This window comes from Ascaphus truei, chromosome 1, assembly GCF_040206685.1.
Source record: "Ascaphus truei isolate aAscTru1 chromosome 1, aAscTru1.hap1, whole genome shotgun sequence".
Lineage (NCBI taxonomy): Eukaryota > Metazoa > Chordata > Amphibia > Anura > Ascaphidae > Ascaphus > Ascaphus truei.
Window position 1 is genome coordinate 318,425,457 of NC_134483.1, and position 16,404 is coordinate 318,441,860.

A 16,404-nucleotide genomic window follows, 5' to 3' on the forward strand; every position below is an offset into this window, starting at 1 on the left:
ATTCCACTGCAGCTAGGGATTCTGGGTAATGATATGCAAATGAGGGCACAGTGCCATCGTTTAATAACTAAATTATGTACAACTCTGTCACGGGAGACCAGGCATTTACACCTTTATACCGGGATCGTATCACTGAGCAAAACCAAGAAGTAAAACAAATTGCGATTTATTCCTTTGAAACAGACACACACACAATGGATTACAATTATGCAGAAGAAAACACACTTACTGGGGGTCTGGGAAAAAAGAGTAGACTTTCGTAGCCTTTGCAGTCCTTAAAACAAAGTTTGCAATTGATCAAGACTTGTCCCGAAATGTCCTGGAACTCAAATCAGCACGAAGTTCCACACGCCACCGCTGGATAAGCGTTGAAATAGTTTGACCGCGAGTAAGACCCCATCCTGGAACTGAAATCAGCATGTAGTTCCAGCCGCGCCCTCTACGTTCGATTTGTAGAACTTGGCCGCAAAAAGTCGGGACTTAGAAAATATTTCAGTTCAAAATCCTTGAAGCCGGCTCGCTGCTATTTCTCAAAGAGCATCTTTTGGTGATTTCACTTTGCCGCTGCTGTCTTGGCGCTTGGAATCTCCTGAGCTGATTGGCTGCTAGGTTTCTTATAAGATTTCAGTCCCATTCACAGAAAACCTCAACCAATCCAAGCGTGGGAATATTTCCATCAGCCTATCAGCGATTTACGGTACCCTGAAGCTGGGTGGGCACAGATTTCAATTCTGTAAACAGGCGTGCACTAACCTGGCACCTCTGCCACTTAACATATTGAACCCCCCGCTGAGCCAGGCTCCTCAGAGTCTGGGGACGGGCAAATGGTCGCCGGATAGCCCTTATTCATGCCAGGACGTGGGTACTCAAGCATAACTCTGGTACTCAGTGGCACCAAGCCTGGTGGCCATCTGGTCTCTCGGAACCAGGGACATGGAAATTCTCCAGCTCATATACAGTGCATAAAATATATATACCTTTATACACCGTGTTAATAGAAACCTCACAAAAGTCCCTCGTCCCCTAGGATCTACTGAAAAGACGTGCACGTTCATTTTCAGAGCTCCTAGACCTTCCTATAAGAAGTTTACTAAAAAGTTGCTTCAAATAACACTTAGGTTAAGTTTCAGAGTTGCTTCTATTGTACCCCCTAAACCAGGGACCCCTGACTATACCCGGAATACACGTATCCCTATGCCCCCTTTTACCTTTCTGGTCTGTGCTGAAGCAGGGCATCCTGGCGGTGAGCCGCATAACTGCTTTCCAGGGAGGACTTTGTCCGGAGGTCTGTGTCTACATGTACCCGGGAATCTGACTCGGCTCCTGGATAAAATTTTTAGGGTGGCCAGCAACTCTGGTCCCCGACTATATAGATACAATCCGACAACACTTTTACGGCAAAGTCCACCCTAAAACTCACAGCTTGAGAATCTCCACTGGTTAGCACTCCTGGAAAGGCAAAAGACACATACATTCTTTATTGTCGCATATTTTACATACAATGCATGGCAGTGCATATACAACCGTCAGGCCCAAGAGCTGACACTCTAAGACTCCAAACATGGATCAGGGGGAACCGTGGGCTTGACTTTATTATTGAGCCTGGTTACCCCCTCACCATCACAAACTCCGTTTTGGTTTCTTTTTTGTATTTGTGTTTTCAAGTTTCAGATATTTTCTCCAAAAACTGAGTTGCTATACCAGGATTTGTAGAAACTTTCAGCAAGGGTTATTTACCTTAGTTGCTCTGCACTCTGCACTGTATGTTTATTTTGTAATACCTTTTTTGTAACCTAAGCACTGTATTTATATATATATATATATATATATATATATATATATATATATATACAGTTAATAAATACTGTAATGCTTTGGGCTCTGAATGAACTGGTGCATGCTCTGGGGAGAATTTTTAAGATTTGGACACATTTAGCTACAACTGATTTTGGTGTGTTAAAGTGCAATCTATTCTATAATAAACAGGGACCTGAGGCCCTCGCAAATATTTAAGTCTGAGATCTTTTATCATATTTGCATAACTACCCCAGGTGGTGGCAGTGGATAGTAATTATTTGCAATTGGGTAGGGGTTAATATTAACTCGCTGGTTCCTTGCAGAGGAGAAAGGGGGGTTGTCTAGAGTAGCCGTGTGTATAAACCCTGGTTGCATATCTAAGTCACATGCCCACTAGAGTGCTGTTCGTGGCAGGTGGGACAGCTTGAGGAGAGATATAACTCATTTGAGGGACATTTGCGAGTGTGAAGAGTGGGGCAGCTTGGGGTTGTGTATTGATCCTTGATCCGGTAGAGGGGATATTGTCCATTTGACGGGCCTTTGTGGAGGTGAAGATTGGGTGAGCTTGCGAGCGTCAGTATTAACCCTTGTCCCGTATACAGGTCGCGTGTTAGCAGGGTGCCATACGTGACAAATGGTGACGAATCTTACATTTCTTGTAATTATTTTTGTACTATTTAAAAAAATTAATTTGCAGTCCCTCCTTGCCACAGAGTGAACTGTTGCCCTATTTCAAGGGTTACATTCTGGTGAGGATACCTTCCAATAAACCTGACAACTATAAGCATTTTGAAATATTTTTAAATCATTGCGAAATAATTTAAAACAGAAGTCCCACCAGTGTTTTTTTTGTTGTTTTTTTAACCCTCCTTTTTTTTACCACGTTGGTAAGCAGGGGTCCCATGAAGCTGAAATTAGAGTGTTTCAGCTCCTGGGACCCCCTTCTTACCAGCCTGGTAATAGACAAACAGGGGGGTGATGGAGGGAGGTCGACTGCTGGTTTAATAATCACGTTCGTATACTTTTTCAGTGTTCATGGTAAGCAGAAATCTGGCACGGTTTCACTTATCACCTTTCTTGGTATTAGGTGACTGTGCTGACCAAGAACTGCACTCTCTAATCCTGTTTGGTTCTCTGAACGAGAGGAGATCTGCACAAAATATTAATTATACTGTACCAGCCTGTAGGCAAAGCATACTATCCACATACCCAGTGCAAAGAAAACAATACTTAATTACAGTTTTCTTACTTAAAAACATGGTAATTATCATCCATTACAATGATTACATTGATGTGTGCAGAGGTATGCAATGGAGACCGTTTTTAGGATGAAAGTAAAATAAGGCTTTATTGCCTGTTCCTTTAAACAATACAGCAAACAAAAATATACATAAAATAATAAACACCTATCCCTGTGTAAGGGCTAACTTACGTCCCCAGTCCCTCTCTGCAAGGCTGGGGGGTAAAAGCCCCCTACCCACTTATCACCCCAAAGTTTCAGCGGTACCTTAACGCAGGTGGTCCTTCAGGTCAATGGTGTCCGGGTAGTTTTCTGCTTGAAGGTCAAGGCATAGAGGTCTGATCCTCTTTTTCCTTGCTCTCAGAACACAGCCCTCCTTTTCCTTATGTCAACACCATTGTGAGCTGAAGAATTTTTCTCCTGTTTCTCACATGAGGCTTTTTCTAAGGTCCTAATCAGCCAGGTTGAGTCTGGTTGATGGAGTGCAATTAAACAACACACTGCTGTATTTAGAGGCAGTTTCTCTCAAACAGTGATATATCCCTGTTACAGGACTGTACCTTTTTGATTTACAGTTTTTGAATGTCGGGTTATACCAGTTGTGATACCCTTCTTGGTTAAAGTACCCTATAATTATATTGCAAAATTCTGCGAAACTCCAACCCTAATATTGTGTCTGAGATCAGATGCATTGTAAGGAAACCCAAACCTCTCTAATAGTGCTTCTGAGATCAGATACATTGTAAGGAACCCCCAACCCTCTCTAATAGTGCTTCTGAGATCAGATACATTGTAAGGAACCCCCAACCCTCTCTAATAGTGCTTCTGAGATCAGATACATTGTAAGGAACCCCCAACCCTCTCTAATAGCGTGTCTGAGATCAGATGCATTGTAAGGAACCCCAACCCTCTCTAATAGCGCGTCTGAGATCAGATGCATTGTAAGGGACCCTAACTCTCTCTAATAGTGTCTGAGATCAGATATATTGTAAGGAACTTTAACCTTTTCTACTAGCGCATCTGAGATCAGATGCATTGTAATGAACCCCAACCCTCTTTAATAACGTGCCTGAGATCAAATACTTTGTAAGAATCCCCAGCCCTCTCGACTAGCATGTCTGAGATCAGATGCATTGTAAGGAACTACAATCCTCTCTAATAGCGCGTCTGAGATCAGATGCATTGTAAGGAGCCTCAACCCTCTCCAATAGTACGTCTGAGATGAAATACATTGTAAGAAACCCCAGCCCTCTCTAATAGTGGCAGAGATCAGATGCATTGTAAGGAACCCCATCCCTCGCCTATAGCGTGTTCGAGATCTGATGCATTGTAAGGAACCCCAACCCTCTCTAATAGTGCTTCTGAGATCAGATGCATTGTAAGGAACCCCAACCCTCTCTAATAGTGCTTCTGAGATCAGATGCATTGTAAAATCTTCTGTATTTGGTACAATTTTCAAATAAAAACTGTAATAAACCCTTTAGGGATGTTGTTGGAAAACACTGGGTTATAGCATTAAAAGCAAACAAAAAAACCCACTTAATAAATTGCTTACGTTTACTTTCGTGAGGGTGAGCAGTTCAGACCCTTTATGCAAAAACATTGTTACATGGATAGCACATGATAGCAGGCTTAACTAGATATTTCTGAACAGTGTGATTTATGTGAAGCTGCTGGTGATTACTGCAACATTTTACCAGCCAAACCTAAAACCAGTCCCATCAGTCCTCCTACATAATTACTTGCAAGAAGTATTTTGTAGTGCTGAGGGTGTAGTAGATGTTTAGGACATGCTACATCTTGCACTATGTAAACATGAAAAGATGTCATAACAAGTTTCCAATACACATTGTTCCCACGTTTTTTTCAGTAAAAGGGAAAAAAACAAAACAATAGTGTCATTTAATCAGCATTAGTATCTCGAAAGCAGGGGTTTTTTTTTTCATTTAATTTCCCCATTATTAGTTTTTTGTATATGTGGAAATAGAATGACCTCTCCCTCTTGGCTGCTCTCGTACACTTTATAGTACAGCAGCAATGCAGCCATGATGACCCACAGGAAGACAAGGGAGATCAAATGTAATTGCAAAGAAAGCAGACTCCGGCCTACGCTAACAGCGAAAGGACTTAATATCAGGCTACACCAGTTTTAAAATGTAGCCTTAAAATCAACCAGTGCTTTTCTGTTGTGGTGAAATATTGATTTTCTTTTGGGGTGGGGGTGGGGGGATGAGGGGGTTGCTCTTAGACATGGCGTTTTGGTGACTTTACAAAAACGGCTTTATCACCCAGCCATGATAGCTGAAACTTTAGCTTTCCGGCTGTGCCCATGTAGCCCCCTAACAAAAGTGCGTAGCATTGACCCTTTTGAGCTACGAAACAATCATTAAACATGTTAGAGAAGCTGCAGCCTGCTTTTTACTTTATTGCAAGTTCAATAAATATTGCTGAATAGGCCAGCATCTTCAAGCAGATCAATCTGTCATTCATTTTATGTTATCTTCTTTGTTATTATCCCAAAGATATTATGCCGTTCACACAACACGTTTTTCCTGAAAAATATGAAGACTATTATTAAAGTTTTTCATAAAACATGAGGACAGTTAACTATGTATTTTGTCACATTGGATGTAGCAGTGGGTATTTTTGTCTTTTGTTGTATACATTTGGCCACGCTCAGTAGCACTCCTTTTGATACAAATATATATGTGATGTGGTGGGTTTTGGGGTTAGTGCTTGCTGGGATTGTGTGTTTATTGAGCTACAGTAACACCCTCATCGTCGTTAATAGCGATTACATTGTAAAACAAATTGGGATGGGTCATTGCACAAAAGGACGGTGCTGCATGTCTCCAGCGCTCTGTTGTTTTCAGTGTTTGTTTTTTGTGTGTGCGCTAAACCCACACTTGTAAATGTGTACAGTGTATATGTTGTGTGACAAACGGCTTACTCCGGGGCTCCGCCGTCTGTCCGGGACTGTTAGAACACGGTCTTTTAGGGTAGGTTAAATGATGAGACGTCACGTACTGTTCCTTTAAACAGGCTATGCCTGGTTTATTCAGTCCCAGGCACTGAGACTGCCACAGTTTAAACAGAAAACAAAGCCAAACAAAAAGCTGCTCGTCTGAGCGATAACTTAAACTTAGATGTCCCTGACTCAGAGTTGGAAGTGGCTTGTCCACTTCCACCAACAAAATAAGTACCTTTGCAGTCTTTAGACAAACTAACAGAATGAATGAAGCGATTTGGGAAAGAGGCTTTCTCACCCCTCTGCAGTTCAGCAGCCTTCCAGGCTCTTGGGCGGGGCCCAGAGGAAACAGGAAACAGGTCTTATATACCTGAACTCTAATCAGCATGACAGGTGACAGAAAACAGGCAGCAGACAAACTGTGGAATGGAGTGCCTGTACCACGAGGCTGCCCTGTTCAGCTTAGACAGGACAGAAACTGTTCAGTATCCTGGGAGCCCTGTATATGGAGTTTATTACCAACCCCTGGTTTCTGTCACAGTTGAAACAACAGTGCTAAATTAGACATGTCAGGCAGTGGTTTAAGTGTGATGGTACTAGGGTATACAAAGTGCCACTGCTTTCTTATTTTCACACTCAGAGTACCACTATTTTTGTATTTATAAACTTTAAGCCTGACCTTTTAGTTAAAGAACAGGGGATTATTCTCCCCCATTTCTATTTCATAGTATACATTTTTGTTGAAATCTTTCTTCATCTATAAAGAACTTTAATGCTGCTCCGCTAAAATGTATCACAACCTACAGCGAATCTGCTCTTCTTCAGGACAATTATGGCGACTACAACTTTGAACTAAAATACAGTCCAAAGAGATGTGCCCCAATGTTTAGTAAAAGCATCTGCAGCACTACTACTTTTTAAGAAGCCAGTTCTACTACTGTCTACAGGTATCATGTAGCTAAGCATTTGCAGCCAAAGTGGCAACGAAAGGTGTGAGAGGGCTGCCTCGCTTAACAATTCACCAACAATACTAGAATGACAGTAAATGGAAAGCCAACACATTTGTTACTATTAAGAATTGTTTGCAAGAATAAGTGTTTGCTTAGCTTATTCAGACATACAAGCCTAATTGTAAAAAAAAAGCCCAATAGAAGATATGATGACTAAACTACAGATGTTGTGGCGAAAGAGGATTATCGCTGCAGGCGTCCCATCCAGAAGCATGGACCCCCTGCAGCGCGACCGCTCTATCTCCAGAGCTGCGGCTTTCAGCTTTTTCAGCCGCCGCTACGAAGAGGGTATGTCTTGATAAAGCTATATATTTAACATAAAGACGCATAACATGAAGCACTAATTGGCAGCTCATACAGTATCTTACTGAGGGGAGAATGCAGCATGAATTCTGGAATTGCCATGATCAAGGTCGATTCATTGAACAACGTTCAGAAAGATGACAATGAATGGCCATTTCAATAGGCTGTAGAGGAAATGTTTTACATCATTCTCTCTCAAAAACAGGACACACTGCAAATGATTTTGCTTGTACAGAGATTAAGCAGAAATATGACTTAATTTGTGGACAAACTAAAATGACTAAAAGGCTTCTTTCATTCTGCACTATCATGAACTTATGTAGTTCATCTGTCTTTTTGTGTTGTTCATTGTTTTTCTAAACTAGCACCACCCTGATAACTCAATAGTATGAATGCAACAAGACAGCCAAAGCTGGATCTTAAGGAGGAGAGTTGTATATACAAGGTGGCGTGGATTAAATAATAAAATGTACCCGCCTTGAATTCACAGAATTGAACAATCTAATAAAGTCAATCATTTTGGACTATGACAAATGTGAATGATGTACACCAAATAAGGATAGAGGAAGGCAAGAGTCCGCCAAGTTAAAGCTGCAGTTCAAGCTGTCTTTTTTTTAAATTATTGTTATTTTTTCATTCAATATCTGCATAAATACAATCTACACATTGACAAGTGATTAGCTAAGTTGCTGATCGATCCGTTCTGTAATCGATCGCTGAAGATTCGGCTGGGGGTTCACTAAATGCATCCTGGGCCCTGTTCTGCTGCACAGACAGCCAAAGATCTGTGAGGAAGATCATGTGACCAGCCAGGCACTAGATTCAATTGGTTCAATGCTAGAGGGGGCAGGGCTCAGAAAGGTGATGCTGTTTCAGAAGGGAAGGGGGATGTGACTTTGTAAATGATTGCTATAAGAACAAAAATGCTTGTTACATTAGAATACATTAAAAATGTCTTTAAAATTGTTTATTTTTAATTTTTTTAAATACTACATATATTTTCTCATAGTACAGAACTGATTTATAAAAAACAAAAACAAAACCACACATGTAGGATATTGCTTGAACTGCAGCTTTAATGCAGCATAAGTCTCCATTATTCAATTTCCCATGATGAGCTACAGCTATGCTACGCTGGGCAGCAGTCATTTACTATCACCAGTGTATCTGTGCCACTAATTACAAGCACACCCAGCAAGCCTAATAATGCAGGAGCGTATAGAAGCAAAACTATACAGCGTTCTTCGGTCTATAAATACAATGAATATAAATGCACACCGCTTGGCACAAAGCAGTATATTTAGACTTCTCCAGAATTAAAGTGGTATCTTGGTGCAGATATTAAAATGGTTATTTCTGTTTGCAAATGTTCACATTTGGTTATACACCTGTCAAAGGAAGGGTGCTCATCAAAAAATCTTGTGTTTTTTGTTTAGTTCACCTATGTTAAGAAGAGTGAATTAGGGTACAATATGGCTGACGGGGCCAGGGCTACGGCAGCCAATAGAAAAGCTGCAGCGTTATCGGGAGATGACAGTGTGGCTTTCTATTGGTAGCCCTAGTGGCTATATTTGTAGTCTGGCTCCATATTTAGATTTTTTCTGAGGACTATGGAACAAGTCAATTTTTTTTTTAAATGTTGTGTAATCCGTGGCAGTGTATATCCGGGTCAGGAGTACAGAAGAGAGGAGTCCAATTCAAGCCGGGTCAATGACAGAGAGCTGCGAACAAGGAAACAAGACAAGACTGCGAAGGATAGGAAGCAATGAACACAAAGGAACATAGGATTATGCTCAGCCAAAGAACCAGTGGGGCAGCAGAGCATAAGTAGGGAAAAGCAGCCAATGAATGAAGGTGATGAGGAGCGAGTCAGCAGCGGTGGATGCGATTGGCCATTCCGACGTGAGGAGCAGGTGTGAGGAGGAGCCACAGCGCCGAGTGATGATGCGGCTTTTGAGCGCGTTGATCGCACCCTGCGTGCTTGCAAAACGCACAGCGGTGTCGCACGGGCGGAGTCCGGAGGCAGAGCCGGAGGTGGATGTACTAAGGGCTGGTTGACGTGCGCGCACGCCCCGTACGGGAACCGGAATCAGGGGAAGAGGTGCTATGAAGCGCGGGCGGAGGACAGGTCCCGTCCACGGGTTGAGGTACGTAAGGTAAGTGCCGAGGCTGACGTTACCCAAGGATCCTCACAGCTCACGCTTGAGAGCGGTGACGTCACCAACTCTCCAAGCATAAGCTCAGGCTATCCTGCACAATTTTGCAAGCGTGAGCGGGGGCGTGTCGTGTCATTGGCTGGATCGGGGCTATTTCTGTGTGTAAGTGTGTGTGTTTGTGGCTGTGTGTGTGTGGCTGTGTGCATTGACTGGCGCTGATTGGTTGCTGAAGGGTCATGTGACCCTTCAGCGCGCTCGAAAATCAATTTGCGTGCCGCGTGAGCGTGGCTGTACATATTGATTTTAACTGAAGTGAGCGCGCCAAGCGCACACAGCGGCAGCGTGGACGCAACCTTACTCAGCACTTGCTTCTTCTAATTCTATTACCAGATAAGGTCTTACAGGTTAAAACTGATATCATATCTGATAATGAAATGCCCACCCTCCATACAAGTTTACAACCAAATATGGCATGTATTCTGGAAAGATTGCAGAACTCCTTATTAATCCAATCTGATGCCATAGCCTCTTACGATTGCAACCGCTCTAACCACAGTTATCTATGGTCACTCAAATGTCACCCACAGGGCCTTTGTTCAGACAACTGAGCATGTCACTAGTAACTGTCTGCCTCTCGTTGGCCTTTCCACAGACATCTCAAGACAGCTGTATAACCTTCCTATCTATCCATAGATTGAAATATTCACTTGTGAGTGAATTCTACAGAAAATACTAATTCACCACTAGATTAAAATCATATGCAATATAATATATATTAAAGAAATAATTGTTGCAAATCAGACAATATCATACTGTATGCGTGGCATTTTGTCTTTATAGACCGGATTCAAACCTAATTACAATATAATAATGTAACCGAACTGGAATTCTTACAGTTAGCTATATAATTAAATATCTGTGCTGCGTCAAATACATTTTTGTTTTCATACATAGCAGCAACAGGTCTAAAGCGCAAACTTTCTCAGGATGTTTTCATACATAGCTACTACATCCTATGTAACACTGTTAGAGTTTACGCATTTTTTTAGTACAGTCCATTTATGTGCGTCCAAAAAATGAAAACAAATTTTTTTTATGCGTGTGGCACAGATGGAGAAATATGAGCTTAGCACAAGCGCAATTAAAATGTAGTTTGGCATGCACCTATTTTGAGATTTGTTATTTGCAAAGCTTAGTACAAAGTACCCAAAGTGTGTACATTTTAGAAAAAACACTGTGTGGTGTACAAAAACACATCGCAGGAAATGCTGTAAATTGCTTTGAAATAAACAAATTTCTTCAATGGTGTACCCTTCCAGTAACTTGATATACATGCATGAGAGTCCCAAATAGAAGACGTGTTAACTGGAAAAAATCTCACTAAGCACTGCGGTGAAGATTGAACACACTCTGGTGTCTAAAATAATATACATCAGTGAATAAAAGGTCATAGAGTCAGATGAAGGTGCACTGTCTTGAAATCGAAATCCACTTGTCCTGGGGGACTTTGTGTGCATCCGCTTGATGTTGGTAGAAAGAAAAAACGGGGGGAAAAAAGGCTGAGCACTACATCCAAATCGAAAAAAGAGAATTACGTAGAAAATGTTTCCATAGTAAAAGCCATGGGGCTTTATGCCTGAACCGCGTAGGTGTCGGCTTATGGCCTATATGTCTGTTTTTTTTAACCCAATAAATTAATATTTTTTTTACTATGGGAATGTTTTTTCTGTAATTCTCTTTTTTCAATTTGGATGTAGTGCTCTGCCTAAACCCAAACCCCGCCCTGTTTTTCTGTGTACATTTTAGAATTAAATGATTTTTTAAAAACATATGATAAAGCAGCAGTCCAAGCTGCCGTTTGTGCATCAATACAATCTCCACAATGATAAGCAAATAGCTAAGTTGCTGATCTATCCATTCTCCTGTGATTGATCGGTGAAGGTTCGACTCGGGGGTTCACTAAATGTCTGTCACTGCAGCAGAAGAGGATCAAAGATGCAAAGGTTCTGTGGGGAAGATCATGTGACCAGGCAGTCACTAGATATAATTGGTTCAGTGCTAGAGAGAGGGCTGGGCTCAAAAAGGGGTGTGCCAGAGCCTGTTTCTGAAGAGGAAGGGGTTGTGACTTTGTAAATGGATGCTATAGAAACATAAAATGCTTGTTACATTATAATACATTAAAAATGTCATTTAGAGATGTTTCAAAAAAAATGTTTTCATAGTACAGAACTAATTTATTTAAAAAAATACACGTAGGATATTGCTTGGACTGAAGCTTTAACAGATGGTTATATAGAAGACTGCTTAGTAAATATGACTATATCTGTTTGAAGCAGGAGCTGGACCTTTTATTTTATTTTATTTAAAAAAAAAAAACAGATTTCCCTCTGAAACATATGGACAACTAGATTAAAACAAAAGTTATTTATAGGTACTTAAGAATGCACAGAATATTGATGCATACTGTTTCAGTAGAGATAGTAAATAAAAAACAATGCCAGACCACACATTCCTTAAATGGTGTAATTTTAGAAAATGTTCCATGGTCTGTGACATTTAATTGATTGGTCACTGTTGACACAAAAAATAGCATGTTTAGCTGATGATACTGTACATGGTACTGTACATGCTACGGCAATTGGCAGACAAATTAAAGCAGGGGATACGAATATTGTTGTTTAATTGTATCATACCTTTATTTCATGATATATTTGATGTAGCTTTCATTAGTTCAAGCAACAGATTGCACCAGTGGATACATCAAAATAGTAATACTGTGACGGACTTCAAAAAAGGTTCCAAAAAGGTTTCGAGCCCTTGTGACCATGTGACTTCTACAATATGCATGCTTAAAAGGCAGAGAGGGGGGATAAATCAAATTCGTCTTTTAATCTAAAGTGGAACCATATGTCTGCCAGTAAAAAAGTAATGGTACTCTGGTATTGGAGATAATGAAATGGTGATACTCGATATCCTTTAGTACATCACACTTCAACCACGGTGCTATACACGCTCATTTTAAGCCTCATAAAACAGCAAAACTAGATTTTGACCTGTTTGCTGCCACAATTTTTTTACATTTTCAATTTTTTTAAACGGGAGCCATGCTCACACCGCGTTATATGTGGATCCGCGTTATAGCGGATCGCGTTATAACGGGGTTGAGCTGTATATTGAAACTAATTAAAAATGGCTTTAAGAATTGAATTTTAAAATGAAAGAAAGGTAGAAAGTATTCTCTAATACTATAGAACTGATTTATTTAAAAACACACGTAGGATATTGAATTGATTGCTCCTTTAATGTGGTTTGTACTTCCAAGTAGCTCTCTATTTTTGCTTTAATATTCTTGTGTCTAATCTTTAAGCAAAATAGTTTCTATACCTGAAATGTTGTTGGTGTTTGATACCTAATCAAGTCGGCTATTAAAGAGGTTCTGTTAACTGAGGGTATATGGTTTATGCAGGCTGTTCCAGAAGTGGAGCAAAAACACTACACTAAATAAAATCCCAAAGCTTCTTGTTATGTGATCAACCCACTGCAATAGTGGTTGCTATAGTTTTGCCCTGGTTTAGACGCCTGGAGACTTTGCTACATAGCCCCCTGCCTAGTCTATTTGCACCTATTGTAATATACTTGTAACACTGACAAGTTTGAGCAGTGGTTCTGTGGAACTATATCAAGAGTTAGTGAGAAACTACTTAACACAAAATATAATAATACTATGTCTATTATGTTGAAGCCCTGAGCTATAATTTTCTCTCCAATTTTAGCCAATAAAATAATAGAATGAAATGTGAAAATACATGCATTCTGCTGTTGTGTATACCTTTAAGTGTTTTTGTTTTCATATCTTGAGTATTTCTATGTGTTCACCTATCTTATGTTCCCTTCTCATGCAGCTGATCCTGCAGCTCTTGGTTTTATCATCTCTCCCTGGTCGCTTCTGTTGCTCCCCTCCGGAAGTGTATCCTTCACAGATGAAAATGTTTCCAATGAGGACCTGCGTGCCTTCACAGCCCCAGAGGTGCTTCAAACCAAGTCACCGCCATCTCTTGCAGACATTGAAAAGGTAACGTGTCTCAAAACATCATGTTATTATTGATTACTGCAGTCGAGAAAAATATCAGAGGGCACTCATAATTCAGTGCTAAAAATATAATTGATTACATACAGATCACAGCCGTACGTGTTTGCTGCTAGGACCGAAATGCGTAGGTGTGTGATTATGTACTAAATATTTTTTTTGCATTGAAAAAGAATGCCCACCGATATTTCTCTCTACTACTTGTTTGGGGAACGGTTGCCAGGTAGTTCTCTACTGGTACTGGTGCACCACAAAGGTCATTTTGAGTTTTATCTGACTTATTTAGAGTGCATTCAACTCCTACACTTTATTTTTGGTTATAGACTACTGCAACCCCCCTCCACCCCCCCACAGCACGCATTCACCCGCTAATGCTTGAAAAAAGCTGGGTGAAGCACACGTGAGCGTGGCGTGGGCGATGTTCCCGCACAAGAGCCGCACGGAGGGTCTGACAGAGCTGGAGGGGGCATCTGTATCAGTCTGGGACATAGAAGTAAGAGGGGTTACATAGTCTTTTGGGGATAAGACTGTTGTCAGTCCTCCCAAACTAAGGTGAATTGTAGTTTTTGTTTTGTCCATTGTTTACATAGCAATTATGAAGTCATCCCTGTCAAATAAATAAGCATAAGTAGCTGATATGCTTGAAGTAAACAAACTGGGAGAAAGGGGATATTCATTTCATTAAGAACAGAATGCAAATAAATAAAACAGTTACTTTAAAAGTGATTGGACCTTTCTTGGTTGTTTAAACCTGTTTAAAACCTGTTACGTGGGGCTGCACCTTTAGGTAATAATAATAATAATATTATTTAGGTACTTGAGAGCTTGAAAAAAAAAACATGAACATGTTCTTTTCCTGATGGCTGTACTTATTTTTCCCATAATGCAGGATTTAAATAATTTGCTTTCATGTTTATTACTCGAAAAACGTATTTTCCAATAAGTGCACGTTCAATTACCAGTTGGATGTAGATGTGTGATTTACGGCTACTAAACCTCCGAGCTGATGTTATACTGCGCTGTCTTCTTTTGGTTTGATTTGACACATTCTTGAGCTGAATACAGTCAGCACATGTTCGATTTTACATTGAGAAACACAAGTAATATATTGTTGTTTTCAATCAGTCACAATTATTTCTTGCATGTAAGATATGCGTAGTCCTCACACTCTTCATTAAGGTTGCTGGTTAAGTATGAAAAGGTCATTGTTGTCATGGTTTGTACAGTGTTAACTTGGTCAATGCTCTGTGCATCTTTCCCCAAGATTGTAAGCGTGTAATAGCTCGCGCCTGAAAGTAGGCCCCAAAACATTCATACCTAGCAGTGATTGAATTGGCTTAATATAAAGTTGTGGTACGGTGCCAATTACATTTTTTTGTAATAAAAAATAAACATTGGGACAAAAACTGGTTGAATCGTACTTTTGAAAGAATAAAAAAAAATTATGCTATAGAACAGAAACAGAGAGTATTTTCTCTGTTGTTTCTTTCATTAAAAAGTAAGTAAAAGTCTTGATCCAATCTGATGCCATCAACGCCCAGAAAAGACCAATTTTCAATGTTGATTGCAGGTATCATTCCTCCTTTGATTAAAGATTAATCCTTAAAGAGTACAGTATTTCTTGACACAATCTTCAATCTTCATAGACGGCAGCCTAGCCTTACGGACATCTCTCAGCCACCGACTGCCATGTTATGCGAAGGCCCTTATATAGGCCATGCCACTGTCACATAACATTGTGGTTAGTGACCATATGTTAAATCAGGCAATCCAATGGTTGATTTTAACATGGTTGTAAGTACCTTAGTACCTTTCTCTCTCATTTAGTTTATACTATGTTTGTATTCCATGCAACCCCAGAATCCCTTTTCAGAATAGCTTAGGCCGCGCTGATAGTGCCGGCGACGGCGACAAAGCGACGTCGTCCGAAAACAAATGCATTGTCGCCCGCCGTGTGCGCTTATATTATAGTAAGCGCGACAGCGACGCCATTTTTTGCTGCCGGGAATATTTGATTTTTTAGGGACTGTCGCCTCCTGTGACAGCCCCTGAACCAGTCAATGCCCTGGTCGCCCGCGCCGCCGCCGCAAAGCGAAATACAACTTTCGCTGACGGCGACAGGTGACATCACGCGTCGCCGTCACAGGCACTATATGTGCGGCCAGTCCTTTAGTTACCATCTAAACATATTTAATTCTGTTTTGTTTTGTTTCTTTGAAAACTTGGAAAGAGCAGAATAAAAAAAAATAAAAAAGTCAAGACACGTTTCACTACCTAACATTTCATTCCAACTGGCTTGTGCCCAGAAAGTGGATAGTCAGAGCCACATCGATTGCAAACTTACAGAAACATGACTTCCTGATTTGCACAATCGCTTCTGCATATGTACTGCTCCCTGGCCCCTGCAAATCCCATCCCAGCCATCTTTTGTATTTGTAGTGTCATCATAACCTGGGCAAAATTACATTGCAAGGAAGAGAAAGTTAAACAGGATATATATGTAAGCAAAACATAAAGCTAGAGGGCATGGAAGGTCATTGAGCTTAAATAGAATCACATAGCAACTAATAAGGCCACATTTATTTTATACAGTGAATTTTGTAATCTAATGCAAATGTTTCATGTCATGCATGTTAAAGCAGCAATCTGCTGTGCTCGTCATTAAAAATTTAAAATGACCAATGCAAAGTCATTTTGCTTCTGTACATATTAGCCCAACCCTTTTTAAATTCAACAGTTTCATTGGAGGTATCAATTGCTGAAAAATTGCCTCCCAGGATGGTTAAAATGGCTGCTGTCATTCGCACCCATTCAGATAAAAAAGGTTGCTATGGTAGTATCTT

The 16,404-nt window shown here is 40.5% G+C and overlaps 1 protein-coding gene across 9 annotated transcripts in view; it reads left to right on the plus strand.

The window, feature by feature from the left end:
• Positions 1-16,404, plus strand: part of PTPN13 (protein tyrosine phosphatase non-receptor type 13) — a 285,427-nt gene that overhangs the window by 86,114 nt on the left and 182,909 nt on the right. For all 9 annotated transcript variants that reach the window (XM_075605884.1, XM_075605865.1, XM_075605874.1 and 6 more), the window contains one exon: positions 13,377-13,546. In XM_075605884.1, the coding sequence (XP_075461999.1) occupies positions 13,377-13,546 (170 nt within the window). The remainder of the gene's footprint in view (positions 1-13,376; positions 13,547-16,404) is intronic.